The sequence below is a fragment of the Danio rerio genome, chromosome 10 (genome assembly GCF_052040795.2).
Source record: "Danio rerio strain M-AB ecotype USA chromosome 10, GRCz13ab, whole genome shotgun sequence".
Lineage (NCBI taxonomy): Eukaryota > Metazoa > Chordata > Actinopteri > Cypriniformes > Danionidae > Danio > Danio rerio.
The window spans coordinates 43,153,169-43,176,572 of NC_141030.1; the positions used below are offsets into that span (position 1 = coordinate 43,153,169).

The window sequence follows — 23,404 nt, forward strand, 5'->3', positions numbered from 1 at the left end:
TCTGCTATTAAGCATAACAAACAAATGTGATAATCCTAACTTACTTAAAAAACAAAAAGTTTAGTCACATTAACATCTGACTTTTTTAAAACGGTTATGTGTCTTTTTATACAGTGTATGTAAACTTCTGTTTTCAACTGTATATAAAAGCAAACTGACAGCACAGACTTGCTGCCTATAAAGCTCATATATTTTACACATATGTCTTTGTAGTCATCAAGGCAGCTCTCTAGGTTTTGAAACAGAGCTGATATTTGCATATCTCTATGATTTTATAGTTTAAAACAGACCTTGCTTCAAACAGAATCACTGGTGAACATTTTTTTTGGGAACTCCATTAGAATACAGTTTTTAAGTGCCCTTTGATTGCAGACGTTGACAAGAGATGCCTGCTGAGTGTTCACTAGAGGATTAGAGCACTAGCCAGATTAGATTAAGGAGAAGCATGGAAGTAGCCCAGTTTCCAACATACAACACCAAATTATTAATATCATAATGTTATTAATGTATCAAAGCATTAAAATAATTCAGGACCAGAGAATGTCACGAACATTAAAAGCCATTTCACGCACCTGCAAAGTGAAGCGTTTTGAAAAACATTTTTTTTTTTTGAAGTGCAAGCATTGTTGTTGTGAAGATTAAAAAGGACTGACCTATGCAAAGACTTGTTCACTCTGAACCGAGCGGCATTTAAAAGGTCGTAACATTTTAGAGAGGCTGGAAAGGTGCGATTCTGCATGAATGTCATACATTTTTATCTTTATTCCCTAATAGGTGAGCAATTTCATTACATAAACAGTAAAGCTTTCTTTAATTAAATGTTGAAGTCTTTTGTCCCTGTAATGCCGGTGAATTTACTACTGCTTTGGTCATATTTCTGCATTCCAGCTGCCTGACCGGCTGTCTACCAGGAATGAAAGTGGTGTCTTCATTCCACTTATTCTAGTCCTATACATGTTTTTCTTCTTATTGACCACCACAGTTGAAATCAGAATTATTAGCTCTTTTTCCATTTCAAATATTTCTCAAATGATGTTTGATAGAGCAAGGAATCTTTCACAGTATTTCCTATATTTTTTTCTTCTGGGGAAAGTCTTATTGGTTTAATTTCGGCTAGAATGGAAGCAGTTTTTAATTTTTTAAAAGACATTTCAAGTCAATATTATTTGCCTCCTTAAGCAATATTTTTTTTCCGATTGTCTACAGAGCAAACCATTGTTACTAACTTTGAAATCGTTAACAACTTTGCCTAATTATTTTAACTTGCCTAATTAACTTAGGTAATCGTTTAAATTACTAGCATATTTAATAAAATATTATGAATTGTCATCACAGCAAAGATGAAAGAAATCAGTCATTAGACATGAGTTATTAAAACTATTAGCTTTAGAAATGTGTTGAATCAAAATTTGGGGAAAATATATTTGGGGGGGGGGGGGGGGGGGATTCAGACTTCGACTGTATGTTTGATGTAATGTAATGTGTATTTATATAGCGCATTTATTGTGTTAGACCATACACCCAAAGCGCTTCACAATCATGAGGGGGGTCTCTCCACACCACCACCAGTGTGCAGCAGCCACTTGGATGATGCGTCGGCAGCCACAGGACAACGGCGCCAATGTGCTCACCACACACCAGCTATTGGTGGAGTGGAGAGTCAGTGATAAAGCCAATTCGGTGGAAGGGGATGATTGGGAGGCCATGATCGTAAGGGATGATATAACAGCAAGAAGTTCGATTCTCGGTTTGGTCTTTTGACATTTCTGTGTGGAGTTTGCATGTTCTCCCTGTGTTGGCGTGGGTTTTCTGCGGGTGCTCTGTTTTCCCCCACAGTCCAAACACATGCGGTACAGGTGAATTGGGTAAGCTAAATTGTCTATAGAGTGTGTGTGTGTGAATGAGTGTGCATGGATGTTTTCCAGTGATGGGTTGCAGCAGGAAGGGCATCCGCTGTGTAAAACCTATGCTGGATTAGTTGGCGGTTCCATAATGATGGTTTGTTCAGTAGACAGTCGAAAAAAAAAATTGCTTAAAGGGGCTGATGATTTTGACCCTAAAATGGTCCATAAAAAAAATAAAAACTGCTTTTATTCTAGCCGAAATAAAACAAATAAGGCTTTCTCCAGAAGAAAAAACATTATCAGACATACTGTGAAAATTTGCTCTGCTAAACATCATTTGGGAAATATTTAAAAAAAAATTCAAGAGGGGGCTAATAATTCTGACTTCAACCGTATATGAAAATTAGCCAATATAACACAAGGATTAATAATGAATTCAAGATTATTAATTCAAGAATTCAAGAAGTTTTGTTTTTGTAATAAAATATATCTTCCATTGTAATCAAAGACATATTTTGCTAATTCCACCCAGAACGTGAGTACTTGACAATCAACAAATAAACGACATGGACTCTCTTTACCTGCCCATCAGAAGCCACAACTTAGCACACACGATCTCAATTAACCACCTGCGCGTGACGTCACGAACAGAAGTTGTATTTTGGTTTGATGGACGACGGATATGCGACTTAATTCGGTAAACACTCGTGACTAGTCAGTTTTCCGTTTGATAACATTAGTAAACCAGTTAGTTAATTAGCTTGTCCAACAAGGCGTCGTATTGTGGTCGTTAAGCAACGAGCTAAGGTCAGGAAACTCATCTCTGGATGTTTCCAGGTAAGCAAATACAATTCAAGTGTACTATATTAGGTTAGCTCCGTTTTAACTGCTTGATGAGAAGTGACAGTCCAATTTAGTGTTTTTAAGCATGTATTTTTGTGCTTCCAGAATACACATTTGAATGACTGTCAGTGAAAATAGTCTCCACAGCAACTAACTAGCAAGCCTTAAGCACTGAAGCAGCTCACTGTCATCAAAATGGCAGCATAAAGACAGTTTTCACAATTTAATAGCTTAAAATGTTGCTGGATTTTCACTGTTCATACAACCTCTTGAATAACCCGTATGGCTGGCTGTGGGGAATTCAATGGATCAGTCTGTGACACCATCAACTCTTCTCATTGTGAATGACGGAGATGTTCGTAAAGGCAAATTAGGTTTTATTTCAGATGTGTTGACAGTCTGTTGAGTGTGATCAAGTTAGGTGTTTGCTACTTAGCAAATTAACCATCTCTGTGGGAACGAAAGAGTAAAATCCAGGAGCTCAGGATAAGACGTCTCATTTTCTCCTTCTCAAGTGATAATTGGGTGCAAACTTTGATGTTCTCATTAGTGAACTTTGAGGTAGGATATTGTGAAGCGTTCCTGTGTTATTCCCCATGATTGGTTATAAGATGAATTGCTTTTTTTTCTTTTTTTTTTTGTTCACCACATTTAGATGTTGTTGCAACAAGCGGCTTAACAGATGCCGTTCTATGCACTTTTTTCTCTCTGGAGGCAAAAACCAGTTGCATTTCACAATTTCTTTTTTGTTTCATTCAATAGGTTTGTGTCATTCTTGTTGTTTTAAATAAATAATAGGAAGATATTGATCAGGCCTGTCACATTAATCAATATATTGTCTGATTGCATGAACATGTGGACATGCCCTCGATCATTTTTGGTTGATGCAATATCGCCCAATTCTTGCAATATTTTAGCTGATTGTCCAACATCTCAATCTCTATTGGAGGAGTCAGTGTAAGCAGGGTTAAAAAACCCCTGTAGTACTTACTATAATTTACAATAGTATATTTTCATGTAGTAGGTGTCTGACAACTGAGAATGAATCTTGCAGCAGATATCGCAGCCTCTGTTACTTTTTACTTTGCCCTTTTTTTGTAAACATTTATTATTTATTTTTGATTTAGGATGATTCTGATTAGGAGTTTGCATGTTCTCCCTGTGTTTGCGTGGGTTTCCACAGGGTGCTCCGGTTTCTCCCACAATCCAAAGACATGCGGTACAAGTGAATTGGTTAGGCTAAATTGTCCATATGCGTGTGTGTGTGGATGATTCCCGGAGATGGGTTGCGGCTGGAAGGGCATCCGCTGCGTAAAAGCATGCTGGATAAGTTGGCGGTTCATTCCGCTGTGGTGAATGCGGATTAATAAAGGGACTAAGCTGACAAGAGAATGAATGAATGAATGAATGATGCTGATTCCAATTAAATTCTTAAAATGTCTATAATTTATTTCTATAGCACTTTTACAATGTAGATTGTGTCAAAGCAGCTTAACATTGAACTTCTAGTAAAGTCCAGTTTTCAGAGTTCAGTTTAGTGCTGTTCAGTGTTTAATTATCACTGCTGAAAGTCCAAACACTGAAGGGCAAATCCATCTATGCGCAGCTCCACGAAACCCAAACCAAGTAAACCAGTGGAGACAGTGGCGAGAAACAAACTTCACCAATTGACAAAAGTGAAGAAAAAAAAAAACAGCCTCAGTTGGGCACGACCATTTCTCTTAAGGCCAAACTTATCATGATTAACTAGTTAATTTGAGCTTTTTTTCTCCAGTAAACACAGATGATTATCCAGTCAGTTAATTAGCTTGTTTAGCAAGGTCTAGTATTGCAATCGTTGCATTGAGTTAAAAATATGTCTGGAAGCTCATCTCATGTTTAAATTCCAAACCCAAAATACTTCATAGTCAATCACAATGTGCAATTAGTTAAACCGTCACTCTCATTTCATTATCAATTAATCACACAATAACTTATAATCTTCACAGCAATGACAATAAACATTCTTCCCATTTCCGACCTCACTCCACAGAGATAAAGTGCATCAACCACCATCACTAATCAGGTGTACATCAATACAAAAAATTCTAACAGTTGACATTAAAAGTTTTCTACATTTAACAATTACTCAAAGATTAAAAATAACAAGTCTTACCTTCATCTCTACTCTTACAACCAATTATACAGGAGACATGTACCTGCATATTAAAAAACGATTTGGAAGAATGTTTATTGTCATTGCTGTGAAGATTATAAGTTATTGTGTGATTAAGTGATAATGAAATGAGAGTGACGGTTTAACTAATTGCACATTGTGATTGACTATGGAATAAAAGGGTGGAGTTGGAGAATGTGTCACACACTGAGGAAGGCTTTGTGCCGAAACGTCTGTTTGTCTGTTATCTCCCGTAAAATGTAAGAAAAAGTAAAAATAAAAACAGTATGAAGCAATTGAGTGCGAATCATTACCTTCTTTTGAATAATAGTAACGATCAGATTAACGCACCAAACCAAAGAAGTAACTAAAAAAAACCGCAAGCGCGCAGGACAAACTTCAGTAACTCCAAACCCAAAATACTCACATTTTTAGTGTTGAAATGAGGAGATTTATTGGCTTTTTTGTAAATTTTAAGACCTGTGGCAACTTGCTATTGCTTTCTTTTGCATCCTATATATATATATATATATATATATGCATGCATCTAATTGATTTTGAAATATTTTTTTCCTCATTATGAATATTTAATTTAGAACTTTTAGGGCTCCTCGATGAACCGTATCTAACAAAAAGCAAACACCACACATAGGCGTAATCAGGCATGCATTTCAAGCAGGCATTTTTATTGTTTTAATTTAAAATGTGCAAATGCTAAAGCAACTTTGGCAGAATAGAATCGCTCAAAATAATTTGGCAGAATGTTTGGGGTTGTTTTTCTGCTAGAAGAGGGAGCAGTTTTCCCTGTCAACCTGGCGGCACTTCAGGAGTTTGAGAAACGTCTGAATCTTGTGTGCGTCTTTTCGGAAGCAGTAGATCACACTGTAGTCTCGTCTCACTGTCTCGAAAGCATCGACAGAGAGAGTGTTATCCGATACATCTTCTGGAGGACCCAACACCAAGCCTCCTTCACCCAAAATCTGAAAGACAGAGATTTTCACATATGACGCAACTTTCAGAATTAAAAAGGCATTTATTTTTTTGAGGGATAATTCAAACTAAAATTGACATTTGTTCATCTTGTGCTTGTTCCAGACCTTTATGAAATTCTTATGTTTAACCCTTGTGTACTGTTTAAATTTACGACCCTTTCATTATGTTGGTGGCTGTTTTTGCCTCATTGTCTTATGTTATAATCACATTTTTTAATTCCAAAGCCTTGACACCATATAATCATGTATTCTTGATTGTTGGTGGTTTTCTCTGTTGGGAAGAAGTAAAATGTGTATTTTTTACTGTTGATCATCTGTTGGCACCATTAACCATTGAGAAAGGCGTGTGGAAAAAAAATTATTGGCTTCTATATGGAGTTCTATGGAGTATAACAGTAAATTACAGTGTGTGTGCAGAAATACACTTACTATGTTTACTATGTTCTGAGGGCTGAGCTGCTTATTTCGATTTTCTCAGACATATCAAGGTAAGAGCGCAAATGTCTCTCTTACACTATCACACACGCATAATATACTCCATTTAACTCCATATAAAAGCCAGAAACTAAGCTTTTTTTCACCTTGCAACTAATAATCATTTAAAATGACTAATTATACCTCTATCCAACATGCAAAACAACCAACAATCAAGAATGCATGATTATATGCTGTCATGGCTTTGCAATCAATAATGTCATTATAATGGAAGTCAATGGGGCAAAAACATAATGAAAGGGTTGTAAATTTGCTGTAAATTTCAAAGCATTTTCCCAAAATATGTGTCAAAATAAGATTTGTCACCAAAAATAATTTCATTTGCTGAAACAGAGATAGTGGTGGCCAAATTAAGCCTCAAAATCACCCCAGAGTGGCTGAAAACGTCCCCAAGAGCACACAAGGGTTAAGACGATTTTTCTTTAAGTTTAAAATATTGTAAATCATAGACATCAATTGTAGGAAAACAATGGAATTCAAAGCTACTGGTTTCCAACATTCTTCAGATATTTTAGCTTGGTGAAAGATGGCAAACATTTCATTTTTGGGTTAACTTTCCCTTTAAACTCAATTGTTTAACTCCTGAAGCGTAAAAAAAAAAAGTGTAGTTTTGTCCTATAGACTTCCATTCAAATGCCTGCGAATATTACAGACCAGAAGCACAAGCTTGTGCGACAAGTCTTGCAGTTTGTTTCATTGCAAAGTTCAAGCTTTGTAAACTCTCACCTGCGAAATTGCATCACGTGACTGCGTGAGACCAATGGAAGATCAAAACATGACCTTTCTGTATAAAATATGGACCAATCGCTTGCTTTTAAAAATGTTTCATCATCTTGTTTAATACTGCCCCTTTTTTTCACAGCGCTGTAGGGATGCAACGATTATAAATTTTGGTTGTACGATTATAGTCTAAGAAATAATCACGGTTTCATGGTTATCATGATTATTTGCATTCATTAATTTCAAAACCCCACTTTTTTTTAAACTAGTTTAAAATGGTTTTAAATTTCGTTTTGTAGTTCGGGCCCAACTAAATATTTGTTGCTGTTTTAATCGTTTAAGTTTATGTGATTATTATATAAAAGTGAGTGGATATTATTGATGCATTTGTTGGGTGAAATTGCTCATTTAATGTGTTTTTAGTCATTATTAAAGCACCGGCAAAAATAGGCACAGTGGCGAAACTATCGTGCCACGGCTGCTTCAATGACGCTCACGCCTCTTGCTGACGCACTGCTTCTACATGCAGTATGAAAGCTCTAATCTGTTAACATGGATGCCAAAAAAAACACACTCTGCTCACGCTTGTGGTGTGAAACAGGCTTGAGTCTTTCAGCACTCTCTCCCAAAACACTCAGTGGGTCTCGGCTTTCATTCGCCACATGATTACTATCATCAGCGCCATTATTTGTAACTTTAAATGGGTTTGGAAATCTGTGTACTTTCTTCTTCCTCAAACTTTAGCCATTTGCAACGTTGACCTGCGGTCAGCCGTTGACCTGCGGTCAGCCGTTGACCTGCAGTCACAAATGCCCCCTGTCATCTCAACTAGGTGCGCCTGAAAAGCATGAGTGTGTTGTGTTGCGTGCGCGTCCCTCAATTGGAAATAACGAACTTGGACGAGTTTGCCTTAGTTAATAGCCCCAGTCATAGTTAGTCCAACGTGCGTGGTTATTACTCTTAGTGTACAAGCTAGTGCACAGTTGGCATAACTTTGTTTAGTTGCTGCAGTTTTGTTCCATGCAGAAACGCGGTGTTGAGAAGCCTTTACGATTAATTAGCCTTGACGAATTAAATCGCGGTTAATAGTGAAACCGGTTAATTGTTGCATCCCTAGCTGTATGACAGAATGTTGCATAGTCCAACTCTAGTGTGACTACGGCATGAAGGCTGATTTATACTTCTGCTTTGAGTAATCTGTGACCCACGGTGGCTGCCTTGCGCATAGTCGTGCATCTATACTTCTGTGTGCTGTATGTGTTACTCTGGAATAGCTCTTCTGAAATGTTAGCTGGCAGTAGGTTTTCATGTTCCTCTGTGTCATGTTTCTTCATGGGTATTTTGTTCTTTCTGAATGCTACAAATAGCTAAAATTTACTCATTCAGAGGCGGGACGTGTAGTTAAATTTTTTTGAGAGGTGCGCGTCGGTGTCCGCCACGGTGAGTGCATATGCGTGTGCTTGACGCATCGTATAAATCGGCCTTATAGGAGTTATTTTCAAAACATTCACCTGTCTAATAAGAACCAACAGCCCCTCCTCTAGGCTTGATAGTTTGCTAGCTATCCATTGGTTCCTGCTAAGAAGTCCGATTGGGGCACTTTTATAGTTCTCCAGAGATTTCTGTAGATTCACCAATGGCTCAATCCAGAACTGAACCAGAATCAGGACTGAGTGCAGAAGCCATCGGTCCTGAATGGGGGGGTAAAAAAAGACACAGATAGAGAGACTTGAGTGTTCATCTTTGCAGGATGCTACTCTGTTACAGTGAATTTCATCAGATGCTGTTAGACCAACTCACGGAAATCTGTTGAATTTCACTTTTAGACAAAGGAACCGGCACCGTTTTGGGAGCACACACAGCCCCTCCAGGAATATACTGATTCATACCTCCGAATAAGTCGAGCAACTCGTCCTGAAAAATATTTAGAAATCACAAGTTATTGTATTGGTTTATGCTTTGTTATAAATGTGTACCCCTGAGACTGAATGCAAACTGTAAGAAGGTTTTAGAAGTTCAGATTTCTCTGTTAAAGCCTGTTCAGACCAAGAACAAAAACTGTATAAAATAGTCATGTAATTTTATTTATTATAGTGTACAGTTACAGTCAAAATAAATCATCCTTCTGTTTTTTTCTAAATATTTTTGATGAATGAAAATGATGTTTAACAGAGCAAGAAATTTTTCACAGTATTTCCTATAATATTTTTTCTTTTGGAGAAAGTCTTGTTTGGTTAGCAGTTATTATATATATATATATATATATATATATATATATATATATATATATATATATATATATATATATATATATATATATATATATATATATATATATATATATATATATATATAATTGAAGTCAGAATTTATTAAGTTTTTCCCCAATTTCTGTTTAACTGGGCGAAGATTTTTGCAACACCTTTCTAAACAATAGTTTTAATAACTAATTTCTAATAACTGATTTATTTTATCTTTGCCATGATGACAATAAATAATATTTTACTAGATATTTTTAAGACACTTCTATACAGCTTAAAGTGACATTTAAAGGCTTAACTAGGTTAATTAAGTTAACTAGTCAGGTTAGGGTAAGTAGGCAAGTTATTGTAGAACAGTAGATTGTTCTGTATTATCAAGAAAACAAATAGCTTAATAGGGCTAATAGTTTTGTCCCTAAAATGGCTTTTAAAAAATTAAAACTGCTTTTATTTTAGCCGAAACAAAACAAATAAGACTTTTTCTAGAAGAAAAAAGGGTCCCACTTTATATTAAGTGTCCTTAACTACTATGTACTTGCATCAAAAATAAATACAATGTACTTACTGTGTTTATGATGTATTTGAGAACACTTCTGGTGCTTTTTAGTTGGGATAGAGACTGGGTTATGGACAGGTTTGGTGGTATGGGTAGGTTTAAGGGGGTGTTGAGGTGTAAGGGATGGTCAACAGTGTATTTACAAATGTAATTACAAAAGTTAAATACAGATGTAATTACATACATGTATTTAATCAAGCATAAGTACACAGTAAATACACGTATTTACACAATAAGTACATTGTAACAAACTATTAGTTCCTGTGTCAGTACATATTAGTTAAGGCCACTTAATATAAAGTGGGACCGAAAAAATATTATCAGACATACTGTGAAAATTTCTTTGCTCTGTTAAACATCATTTGAAAAATATTTCAAATAGAAGAAAAAAAATTTGAAGGGTAATAATTATTCTGACTTCAACTTTGTGTGTGTGTGTGTGTGTGTATATATATATATATATATATATATATATATATATATATATATATATATATATATATATATATATATATATATATATATATATATATATATCTATCAAGGACCGAGTTTGCCTGATGTAGATGAATACACTTTCCGATGCTGCTTTTGCTATTAAACTTATATTTTTAACATCATAAATAAAACTGTTTATAAAACTTCTAAAACATTTTTGAGAAAATGGCCTTAAAATGTGTATTGTAAATTACTTCTACAAACAAAATTTAATAGTGCAACAGAAGAAACATTTAAAAGTGCATTATGGGTGTGTTAATACTTCATGATGAGTGAAAAGCCAAAAATGACCAAATTTACAGGTGCATGAAAAAGCTGTTGTTAAAAGCAGTTGTTAAGATAAAAAAAAATACAAATTTAAGGTCAAAACTATTTGCCCCCTTAAGCAATATATTTTTTCGATTGACAGAACAAACCACTGTTATGCAATGACTTGCCTAATTACCCTAACTTCACTAAGTAACCTAGTTTAGCCGTTAAATGTAACTTAGCTGAATGCTAATATCTTGAAAAATATCTAGTCAAATATTATTTACTGTCACCATGACAAAGATAAAAGAAATCAGTTATTAGGAATTATTTATTATAATTATTAAAATTAAAATAAGTAAATCTTTCCGTTAAAGAGAAATGAAGGGCTTATAATGCTGCCCTTAACTTTATATGTACATTTCTAAATGTAAAATTTCAGTATTTGACATTGACCCGCGACATAAAATAAGGTTTATAATACAGATAATTATTGGAATGGTCACTAATACACTTTTTTTCGTTACTTAGTGGTCTTTACTTACAAACAGCAACTTGGCTTCCTCCGAGAAGCGGTAAATGAGCTCAGCATGTTGAACGGCTCGGTCCAGAAGCTTCTCCGCTGAGATTGTGCAGGACGTCCCTCCAATCTCTTGGTCTGGACACTCCACTGGAGATCCGATCACAGCCTTCTTTAAGCAGACCAGAACCACCACACAAACCTGTAGAGCTTCAAAACAATAGATTCGTCAGACATTATTCAGTAACGTTGTTCACACTGAACCTCTACTATATTTGTTAATACAGTAGATGGATCTACACTGAAAAAAAGGATTCATTGGATTTACTGAATTGTTTTAAGGTAAGTGGCTGCTAACAATTTAAATGGGCTGAATTTAAACAAATTAAGTCAAACATTACCTAATTTAGTTATTTAAATTCAGCCCTTATAACTTGTTTGTAGTCACTTACCCTAAAACAAGTTAGCAAAACCAATAGATCATTCTATATATCACATTCGTAGCAAGATACAGTTGAAGTCAGAATTATTAGCCCCCCTGAATTATTAGCGCCCCTGTTTATTTTTTTCACCAATTTCTGTCTAATGGAGGGAAGATTGTTTCAGCACATTTCTAAGCATAATAGTTTTAAAATCTTATTTCTAATAACTGATTTATTTCATCTTTGCCATGATGACAGTAAATAATATTTACTAGACATTTTTCAAGACACTTCTATACAGCCTAAAGTGACATTTAAAGGCTTAACTAGGTTAATAAGGTGAACTAGGCAGGTTAGGGTAATTAGGCAAGTTATTGTATAACAATGGTTTGTTCTGTAGACTATCGAGAAAAAAAAAAAGCTTAAAGGGGCTAATAATTTTGTCCCAAAAATGTTTTTTTTTTAATTAATAATTGCTTTTATTCTAGCCAAAATAAAACAAATAAGACTTTCTTTAGAAAAAAAAATATTATCAGACATACTGTGAAAATTTCCTTGCTCTGTTAAATTATTTGGGAAATATTAAAAAAATAAAAATAAAATCAAAAGGGGGCTAATAATTCTGACTTCAACTGTATATTTCAATGTTAAGCCTTTTATATTATTTTGTACAAGGTTAAGCTTGTAAGCTTAAGCTACTTTTTTTTTTTCTTATTCATTCAGTAAAATTTAAATCCCTTACCTGTAGCTTTCTTCATCATTGCGGCGCAAAAGGAAGGTCCTGTTTGACTGACTGATTCTGTGACAGTTATCCGTCCTTTATATACTCGACAGGCTTTATGAATAAACTGATATTCTGAGCACATGCTGGTTTGTTTTTATGCATCATCTCTGACTAAAAACACAACGACAGATGCAGAATCAGCTGTTTCCAAATGTTTAAATTAGTTTTTTTTTGCTAATTTTTGATTGCGCCATATGTTGTGATGTCAGATTTCATTTTTGAGCAGTATTTTGATGCACATGTCCAGTACTTGCGTAGATTTTGTCCCACGTGCAGGTTTTGTCACGCCATATCGATTGACTGTGCAACGTGTACCTTTTAAAGAATTAAACTAAAGCAGGATTATTTATCCCTCTACGGCACGCACTATGATAAATCTAAACAATTTTTTGTCTGTTTTTCTTTTCTTAAAATGGCCTTGAACTGCTGTAAAAAATTTGAGAAATTGTTTTTCTAAGGTACTTTATGATCTGTTTTATGACAAATAAAGTACCGTAGAAAAAATACTTTCCCCACATTTTTATATCATGAAGTACATATAATAAAGTACATTTGAAACAACGTACAACAGTGCATCTAACTTAGAACTTTTACATTTTAAAACTTACCTTATAATTAATAATTATGTCGTTTGTTTTGATTCAATTGGAGTTGCAGTATTATAAGCTTCAACACAGAACTTATAAATGACGCCTTTTACATACTTTTCAATATGGCTGCAACTAACGGTTATTTTAATAATCCATTAATCTGTTGATTATTTTTTCGATTAATCGGATAAACAAACATATAAGAAAAGCATTAATTTCCAACCTTTTATTCAAAAAAGCTCATCCCAGAGCTGTTATAATAATAATAATAATAATAAAATAAAACAACTAGTTTTGTCCTATTTTCAATCCAAATATCTAAATGTTTTTAAATGAAGATACATACTAGACGCATAAAATAGCATAAGAAATCACTTAACCTCAAAATTAAGTGATTGTTTGCTTAAAACAAGCAACATTATTTGCCAATGGGGTTAGAAATTTTTCTCATGTCATTTTTCTTGTCTGGTCTTTATTAGATATTTGAACTGGAAACAAGACAAAATGACTAAGTAAGAAAAGTTTTCTGCAGTGCAGATATACATGACAACAGATGGAAAAATAAATGATCCAAAAAAGGCGAGTGAATAAAAATGTGCTTTAGTCTTGAAATGCAAAGTAACTCTGCTGCTTTACTGCTGTTATTAACTCTTTCACTGGTGAGTTTAAGAGATGGAGAGAGGCTGTGTTTTTTTCCGCTCCGCACTGAGCTAAAGTGTTCTTTTTGTTTTTTATTTTTTAATCAAACAATCAAATGTTACTACTTCCAACAGCTTTCATTTATTCCATAATTTTTGCTGAATATTATTAAAAAAACAAACCTAATATAGTATTATGTATACAGCATACAGTAAATATAAATATTTTTTCCAGTAAATATTATAATAAATAAGTAAGTATATCCAGATGCATCAGAATAATGTAGCTACTAGCTAATAATTTTTAAATATTATACTTTAAACTATGCTACGCCTGTCTTATCTGCCTAAGAGCTAACTTACCTGAACTGTGTCTATCAAATGTCCAGTCTGCATCATTCTCATGGTCACGAAAACCCATCTTAGTTTTACTTTCATCAGCAAGAAGAGCCAGCTGAGTCCTTTTCTTATTTCACTTATCATAGAACATGGTGTTGCTCGCCAGAGATGGCAAAAGTACACACATCCTTGACTCCAATAGAAGTACAGATACTCATGTTTAAATTGACTTTGGTAAAAGTTGAAGTACTACTCAAGTAAAAGTAATGGAGCCTGAAATATGTAATTAAGTAAAAAGTATTTATTACTGCAACCTGTTTTAGTTTCACTACCTGTTTTTTTCACGGTATTAGAGTAAAGATTAGAGAAGTACAGTACACCGTGGTCAGAAGTGGACAAAAGACTTTAACCCCATTTAAATGCCAGATCTGATCAGGACTGTGTCTCGTTTACCTGTGATCTGGTCGACCAAAATGCATCTTCGCCTATTACCCGGTATAAACGTGACATTATTCATGTTTACATCGCTGATTCTCTGTCTCATCCAAGTTCCCCATTCTTACCATGGTAAGCTTAATAAACAGGCTTACTTGCGGTGTGTGATCAGAGGTTGAAAAAAGCCACGCACTGCAGCACGCAGGCATGCAATGACAAGAATAGATTGATTAAATCAAAAAGGCGTTCAAATTGCGCGATGACAAGAAATAATATAGATGGCACCACAAAACATTAAAATGAAAGTAACAAGTCTAATAAAAAAAATAAGAAGTAAAAAGTATTGATATTTGTGTAAAAAAAATTAAAAAAGTAAAAGTAAAAAATTGTCAGAAAAATAAGTAGTGGTTTAAAGTACTGATACCAGAAAAATCTACTTAAGTACGGTAACAAAGTTTTTGTAATTCGTTACTTCCGATCTCTGGTGCTCGCTAATACACTGTTCCCTGTATTCATATCTATTCAAAAGTAGTATTGCCATTAAAACGAAATTTTATCCATAATGCAAATGCCATCAACATATGACTAATCAACATTATAATACTAGCATTCATGTTGTTATTGTTACAACTTAAAAATTCACTGCTGACCTTGCTGGCTAGCTGACCCATTGCAATAATGCACCTTCCACTATTGCAGAGTGTTGCCATTTGGCAACACATACATTTGATCGATACATAAAACTAATTTGATTAAAAAAATTGAGTTGTGAATATGTCATCACAAGTTACCGGAGGTGATGTTTCAGGTTTTTTTTGTGGATCTGACATAATTTGATCCTTTGTTTTTATTGACGTTTACATTTGCATTTAGCAACTACTCACAATAAACACCAGGGGTCCGTTCTTCATACGTGGATTACTCCATTAGCTGGATTTGGATATTGACGATTTGACATGATCCAGGATCGTTTCGTTCTTCAAAGCTGATCCGAGAGTTGTTGTCATGGCAACAGATCTGCTAGGTCAAACCTGATCGGGAGCAGGTTCAAATCATATAAACAGGATTAGATCGGCTCAGTTCAGGCAAAAATAATACAGAAAGTATGTACCGAGTTCTGATATTTTCTTACAGTAAAAGTTATATACACTTGGGAAAATAGTAAATATTTTTAACTATATATATAAAAGTTATAGTCATTAATAAAATAAATAAAGTTATAGATATTAATAAAACGTATGCAATCTGCACCCTCGAAATGAAAATACAAAGACTGCCATCTGGTGGTGCAAAGAGAAAACTTATTGATATGAACTTTTTAGATCGCTTTAGTACAAATTGTGTATAATAGAAATGCAGAATATGTGACTTTTTTAAAAGCAATAATACATCTATGCAGTCATAAACATGTTTTGACAGTTAATATGCCAGTGATGCTTCACAAAAGTTGCAGACACCTTTACCAATATCAAAATGCTTTTGGAAACAACCAGTTATTCTTTACACCGATTAAAAAACGGTTACTATAATAAAAAAAATCTTTTCTAAATGAAGAACTAAATACATTGATTTGCATTGAAATACATGATGAATACTCTTGTCTTGACAAATGAAAGTGTAAAGCCTGCAGCTCACAACAAATGTTTACTGCGTGTCATATTTAACAAGCCGTTTACTGCTAATTTGATGTAATTTTGCTCACAAGGATAATTGAATATTAATCAGATGATGTCATTACGCTGCTGTGCCGTCAGCCAATCGTTGCATTGCTGATCATGATTTCGAGGATCGATAGATCTGTCCTTATCAACAAACGCAGCGATCTCAGATCAGTTCATCCAGACATTCTAATCTGATTCGCGAACCTGTTTGAAGAACCAAATTAGCGAGAGATCAGTTATCAAGATTAAAAGATCCAGGATCTGTCAAATCATCTTAGATCATTTAAGCGAGGTACGAAGAACGGACCCCAGGGGTCCGTTCTTCGTAAGTGGATTACTCAGTTAGCTGGATTTGGATATTGACGTTTTGACACGATCCAGGATCGTTTCGTTCTTCAAAGCTGATCCGAGAGTTGTTGTCATAGCATAACAGTTCTGGTAGATCAAACCTGATTGGGAGCAGGTTCAATTAAACAGGATTAAATTGCGTCAGTTCAAGCAAAGGTAATACAGAAAGTATGTTCCGAATTCTGATATTTTCTTACAGTAGTAGTTATATACACTTGGGAAAATGGTTAATATTTTTTAACTATATATATATATTATTTATATTTATATTATTTATATATTATTTATTAAGTTATAGTTATTAATAAAATAATAAAATAATAAAAGTTAAAATAATAAAATAATAAAATAATAAAAATAATAAAAGTTATATACACTTGGGAAAATAGTAAATATTTTTAACTATATATATAAAAGTTATAGTCATTAATAAAATAAATAAAGTTTTACATATTAATAAAACTTACGCAATCTACACCCTCAAAATGAAAGTACAAAAACTGCCACCTGGAGGTGGCACTTTTTTTAGATCGCTTTAGTACAAATTGTGTATAATAGAAATGCACAAAATGTGACTTTTTTTAAAAAGCAATGATATATTTATGCAGTTATTAACAAGTTTTGACAGTTAATATGCCAGTGATTTGATGCTTCACAAAAGTTGCAGTCACCTTTACCAATATCAAAATGCTTTTGTAAACATCCAGTTATTATTTACTCCGATTAAAAAACGGCTACTATAATAAAGAAAATCTTTTCTAAATGTAGAACTAAATACATATGCATTGAAATACAAGATGAATACTCTTGACACATGAAAGTGTAAAGCCTGCAGCACACAACAAATGTGGAAAGTTAATGCATGTCATATTTAACAAACCGTTTACTGCTAATTTGATGTAATTTTGCTCACATGGATAATAAAATATTAATCAGATGATGTCATTACGCTGCCGTCAGCCAATCGTTGCATTGCTGATCATGATTTTGAGGATCGATAGATCTGTCCTTCACAACACACGCAACGATCTCAGATCAGTTCATCCAGACATTCTAATCTGATTCGCGAACTTGTTTGAAGAACCAAATTAGTGAGAGATCAGTTATCAAGATAAAAAGATCCAGGATCTGCCAAATCATCCTAGATCATTTAAGCGAGGGACGAAGAACGGACCCCAGTCTGTCGCAAATCTCGCTACAGAAAAACACAGCATGTCATGTGACTTAACCAAAGCACATCATTGGCTACACTAAGGTCTTCTCTTTCTAACAACAACAAAAAAATTGTTGGTCTTAAAGAAACAGTGGCAGGGAAGTGAACATAAGTATCATGTTGCCATATGGGTAGTACGGTGTATTTGCATGTGTCGTGTTTTCTGTTGTGAAAATTTGCAGTGCGTTTTCTTAATGTGTTTGCATTGTGAGGATCTGCAACACGCGTGCTGTCAAACCAATGAGGATCTTTACATAATTTGCTGGTGTTTTTTGTAATTGCTTGTGTTTTCTTAAATTGCAGCGTATTAAATTCTCTCACCCACTGTACATTTGAGTAACCTGAGTTTGTTCTGTTTTAGTTGCTTCAACATTACTGTTGTGGTTGTATGAAGTATATGTGACTGGAGTATATAAAATACTGGAATCAAGAATAAATTAGCTAGGAAGTAACCACGTTACGATTAATTATTCTGAGACCATTTTTAATATGATTAAATGTTAATAAATGGAGTGTATCAGCAGATCATCATAAATCAAATTTCATTGAAAAGTTTTGTTAGCTGACGAGGATGGCCCTGTCACTTTGTCAAATTCACATGCAGTTATGGTCTAGTTTTTGACCAGAAAAATATGCAATTTGTCCGTCAACACATTGCATTTACGTGTGGAGTTCAGAAAATTTGTTGTAGCTATACGGGTACTTGAATTTCCAAATCGTTCGGCCACTATGTCATATTATATCAAGTCATTTATTATAGCATATTTGCATTACATTTATTGATTTAGCAGAAAATTGTATCATATGGCTAGAGTACACTGAAAAAAATTATTCAAAGATGATTCCTTGGATTTACTCAATTTCTTTACATTAAGAGGTTGTAAACAATTTATTTGGGCTGAATTTAAACAAACAAATTAAGTTGAACATTACTAAACTTAATTTGTTTGTTTAAATTCAACACAAACAAATTGTTTGCAACAGTTCTGCATGCAACTCTTTTTTTTCAGTGTATATGTATATAATTTGTCAATTGTGGCGCCCAGTTATCAAATATTCTAGCTGTCATTGACAATGCATATCTCTTCACTTTTTATGCAGGGAAAGTTCACCCAAATGTGAAAATCTGGTGTTAATTTAATCACCTTTTGGCCATCCAAGTAGAAATTTGAGAAGAGTTTTACCTGAAACTGTGGTTCTTGGTAATTCATATAACCATCACAGTCAATGCCAAAAAGCACAAAATTAAAACCGGGGTGCACTCCTGACGATAGGTGTGACAAAGTGTAACAAGAAACTGAACATTATTAAAACATGGCCTTTAATCCTCTTCCTCAGCCAAAGTGGATTGAGAGGGATAGTTTGCATAACAAATCATTCTTCAAACAACTTGCTTAACCAGTAGACCTACTCAACACTACGCTGTAAAAAATCTTTTGACTCAGACTTTGTTTCTTATGTTGATTATTTAACTTATTTTTTTGTTGTTGGCTCAACTTAAAACTTTGTTTCTTGTCTTGGCTGAGCTTAACTTTGTTTCTTGTCTTGGCTGAGCTTAACTTTTTTTTTCTTCATGTTTTTTTTATTGGCTTAACATGAACCATTGTTTCTTTTGTTGACTCAACTTAAACTGTTTCTTTTTTGTTGGTGCAACTTATAAATCCTAGTTAAATTTTTCCATTAATTATTTACAGTTTTACTTATTTTTGAACTTTAGCTAACCAAAGCAAAGTTAAAAAAAAATGCATCCAATAAGTTCAGCTAACTAAAGTGAAGCTTTAAATATGAAACACAATAAGTTAAACTAATTAAAGTGAAGTTTTTAAAACTGAATCCAATAAGTTCAGCTAACTAAAGTGATTAATTTTAATACTGAATCCAAAAAGTTCATCTAACTTAAGCGATTATTTTAGAACTTAATCCAATAAGTTCAGCAATAAAAAAATGCCTTCAATAAGTTAACTGAAGTGAAGCTTAAATACAAACCAAATAAGTTAAACTAATTTAAGTGAAGTTTTAAAACCTGAATACAATAGGTTTAGCTAACTTAAGTGACGTTTTTTTAAAAGCAAAGAACTTTAGTTTGCTGTACCTTTAAGTTTGTTTGCTGAACTTTTGTAAAAATGTTTGTTCTATAAGTTGAGTTAACAAAAGATTTTTTTTTACAGTGTACATTTCTTGCTCATACAAATCATAATGTATTTTTAGGATTATTAATTTTGGTTTGCCTTTATTTGTTTGTTTGTTTTTTGGACTCTCAAAGTGTTAGACATTGAATCATCAAAATCAAGGTTTTAGTTAATTTTCTTTATTGTTAATCTGAAAATTAAAGTCGCAGAACCGCATGAGGGTGAGGAAATTATGAGAATTAGGTGAACTATACTGTTAACTGACTCGCTACTACATTCAAAATCCCTTCATAGAACAATTTTAAACATTGTTTAAAATTACACATTGTTCAAAATTATACTTAGTAGTATATATATATTTACCATAGTACATATAATTTTAAATAAAGTATTTAATTATGTAACAAAAATACAATTGATAAAATATTTTAGTTTCTAAGGTTTCATAAATTGTCTGAATTGTTGTACTTTTACCCAGTAATGCGATTTTTAAATAATGATTAATTAAATCGTTTATTGAAAAAAAATAGATCATGTTAAAAAGTAGTCAAATTTTGAAAGAAATGTTTGATAAGAGCAGCAGAGCGTCTGTCTTGCTCATGAATTGGAGTGGTCTGAGGTGACACCCTTGTTTAATTATTCATAGGTCCACTGAGCAAGAAGACAGAGAGAAAGTCTTAAGGTCTGTCCAGGGATCAGATGTCAGGCTTATGACGCTTATCATCTCAAAAAGAGTGTCATCTTTGACGCAGGTAAGGAAAAAACTTTGAAAAGTAGAACAACAGATTTTGTGATTTTGTTTTAAACATGTTGAGTGTTTACATAAAAACAAAACCAGATTTGGTAAAAAAAAAAAAATAAAACCAGTGTTGTCCAGTTAACTGATATACAAAAATACTTTCAATGAAAAGTTAATTATTTCGGAATTTGTTCAAAATGTTAAGAACTTCCAGTGTTTTTAAATGTTTTCGAAATAAACAAACAAACAAACAAATGCAGTGCTAAACATTTATGCACTGAAAAAAGTGTTGCATGCAGAATTGTTGCAAACAATTTATTTGTGTTGAATTTAAACAAACAGATTAAGTTTAATAATGTTCAACTTAATTTGTTTGTTTAAATTCAACACAAATAAATTGTTTAGAACCTCTTAACATAAAAAAATTGAGTAAATCTAAGGAATCATCTTTGAATAATTTTTTTCAGTGTGGGTCCTATCATACACTCTGTGCAATAAGGTGCAAGACAAGGCATCTTGAGGATGTGCTCAAGCACTGCTTTTTTTCAGTTTATTCATGACAATTTGCATATGTATAATGTTGTTATTGTTATTATTATTATTATTGTTAGCAGTATTATTTATTGTATGCATATTTATAAAAACAAGTTTAGATTTGTCCAACTGTCAGGTTTTGGAGGCGTCTGCATCACCATATGGGGCATTAGAATGGGATGTGTTTGGATATAACTTTACAAGTTATACATGTTTTTTGACCACACTTCATTTTTTGTTCATTTATTCATTTGCTTGAAAATAAAACTGAAGTTAGACATAGTTTTAAAACAAATATTTGTGATTAACAAACACAACTAAATATGTGGGCTAATGGATTTTGTGGAGTGCGTACAACACTGTTTCTTTATTCACGAAAGTAACCATAATGAGGCCGAATGAAGAAGGCTTGTTCTTTAGTCCCGTGCTGCAGATGGTCTATTTAACCGTTTTCTTGTTAGTGATGCGCAATCTCAAAGTCAGCCATGTAAATAGCAAATGCTCCATGGTGCGACACAACAGACTCTTAAAAGGGAATGGGAGATGAGACTCTGGTTGGTTTAATGCAGGTTACGCTCAAAACACAGCCAGAACTCATTAAGAAAAATTTTTTGAAGGACATCCTGGGATTTTTAACGACCACAGAGAGTCAGGACCTCGGTTTAACATATCAATCAAAAATACGGCACTCACTGAGCATTATAGCGTCCCCATCAATATACTGGGGCGTTAGGACCCATACAGACCACAATGTTTAACGCCCCCTGGTGATCTCACAAACGCTACTTCTGGCAGCAACCTACAGTAGCTTTCCCTTATGGTTTCCCATCAAGGTACTGACCGGGCACAGCCCTGCCTTCCTTCAGTGGGGGTGACCATGTGAGAGTTGCAAAGAGCTAGCTGCAGATGGTCTATTTAACTGTTTTCTTGTTAGTGATGCACTCAGTTTTTACTATCTCAAAGTCGGCCATGTAAATAGCAAATGCTCCATGGTGCGACACCACAGACTCTTAAAGGGAATGGGAGATGAGACTCTGGTTGGTTAAATGCAGGTTATGCTCAAAACACAGCCAGAACTCATTAAGAAAATACACACAACCCTGTTAGAGCATGTGCTGGGGTACAAAGTGTATTTTTTTCCATTTTTAAAATAGTAAAAGTGGATTTGGACAAGCCGTTAATGCCTTTACACCATGTACTTTAGACTTTCTGCCTAGATTGTTAAAAGAGCCCTAAAAATACACTCTTCAGAAAATATCTAATTTAAATGAATATTTTGTATAGGAAGCTTTACTATATTATATTTATGCATATACATTAAATTAGTCAGTACTGAAGACAAATCGGGAGCTAATCTAACAAAAAAAAACTTATGATAACCAAAATAAGTAAACCCACAATTTTATCTTAAAATATTAAACAAAACATTTAAAAATAGCAAAATTCAAGAGAAACTTTTGTTGTAATTTTGTACTTTTGTATAATTTTTTTCCTCAGTATTATGCATAAATTTAAATGTTTTATTTTTCTATTTCTAAATATGTTTGTTAAATAAAATATATTATTTTAATAAATATGTATCTGTTGCAACAAAACTATATAACTTATATTCACTGAGAAATTGATAAAAATATTCATTTTCATAATAAAAAGAATTCCTTACATTTTATGAATAGCTTTTTTTGGACACTCAAATTGCTTTAGACCGTTTTGTGGGGGAATCTGCTCGATCACTTCCACTGTGCAGTATCCACCTGGATGACGCGAATGCATCCATATTGCGCCAGACTACACACACTAGCTGTCTGGTGGAGAGGAGAGTAATGAAACCAGTTATGATATGTGATGATGGACAGGCTAGTAGGCAAACTTGGTCAGGATACCGGGGTTAAACCAGCACAATAACTTTTTGATCTAATGGCTAATTCATATTAATTTGTACAGTCTTATACGTACAATTTAGTACGATTTGCTCATCCCCCAATGACAGTTGGGTTTAGGGGTGGGGTAAGGTGCCACGCCTCATTTTTAAAATCATACAATTCTATACAACTGAACTCGAACGAACTAGTCACTAAACTGAGAAAACGTAAAATACTTGGGTCTTCTCCTGAGATCAGGCTGGTTAAACCATACTTTTTTTTTTTTTTTTTTGAAGGACATCCTGGGATTTTTAACGACCACAGAGAATCAGGACCTCGGTTTAACATATCAATCAAAAATACGGCACTCACTGAGCATTATAGAGTCCCCATCAATATATTGGGGCGTTAGGACCCATACAGACCACAATGTTTAACGCCCCCTGCTGATCTCACAAACACTACTTCTGGCAGCAACCTACAGTAGCTTTCCCTTATGGTTTCCCATCAAGGTATTGACCGGGCACAGCCCTGCCTTACTTCAGTGGGGGTGACCATGTGAGAGTTGCAGAGAGCT

General features: G+C 33.9%; 2 protein-coding genes across 8 annotated transcripts in view; one reads left to right on the plus strand and one right to left on the minus strand.

Moving 5' to 3' along the window:
• Positions 1-2,493: 2,493 nt before the first annotated feature.
• The window catches only part of kirrel3a (kirre like nephrin family adhesion molecule 3a), a 532,216-nt gene continuing 511,305 nt past the window's right edge, over positions 2,494-23,404 (plus strand). For 4 of the 7 annotated variants that reach the window (XM_087271356.1, XM_087271360.1, XM_087271352.1 and 1 more), the window contains exons 1-2: positions 2,494-2,681; positions 20,339-20,444. Coding sequence is in view for 2 of the 7 variants with exons in the window: in XM_087271352.1 (XP_087127478.1) it covers positions 20,403-20,444 (42 nt within the window). In the remaining 5 variants the exon portion in view is untranslated. The remainder of the gene's footprint in view (positions 2,682-20,338; positions 20,445-23,404) is intronic. The other 3 variants (XM_087271357.1, XM_087271355.1, XM_087271361.1) reach the window with 1 other exon arrangement.
• Positions 5,498-12,349, minus strand: smtlb (somatolactin beta). The gene is made up of 5 exons (NM_001037674.2): positions 12,298-12,349; positions 11,159-11,343; positions 8,850-8,963; positions 8,561-8,740; positions 5,498-5,822 (listed from the first exon to the last, which is right to left on the minus strand). Exons 1-5 carry the CDS (start codon positions 12,311-12,313, stop codon positions 5,625-5,627), a joined length of 693 nt encoding a protein of 230 aa, NP_001032763.1. The 5' UTR covers positions 12,314-12,349; the 3' UTR covers positions 5,498-5,624.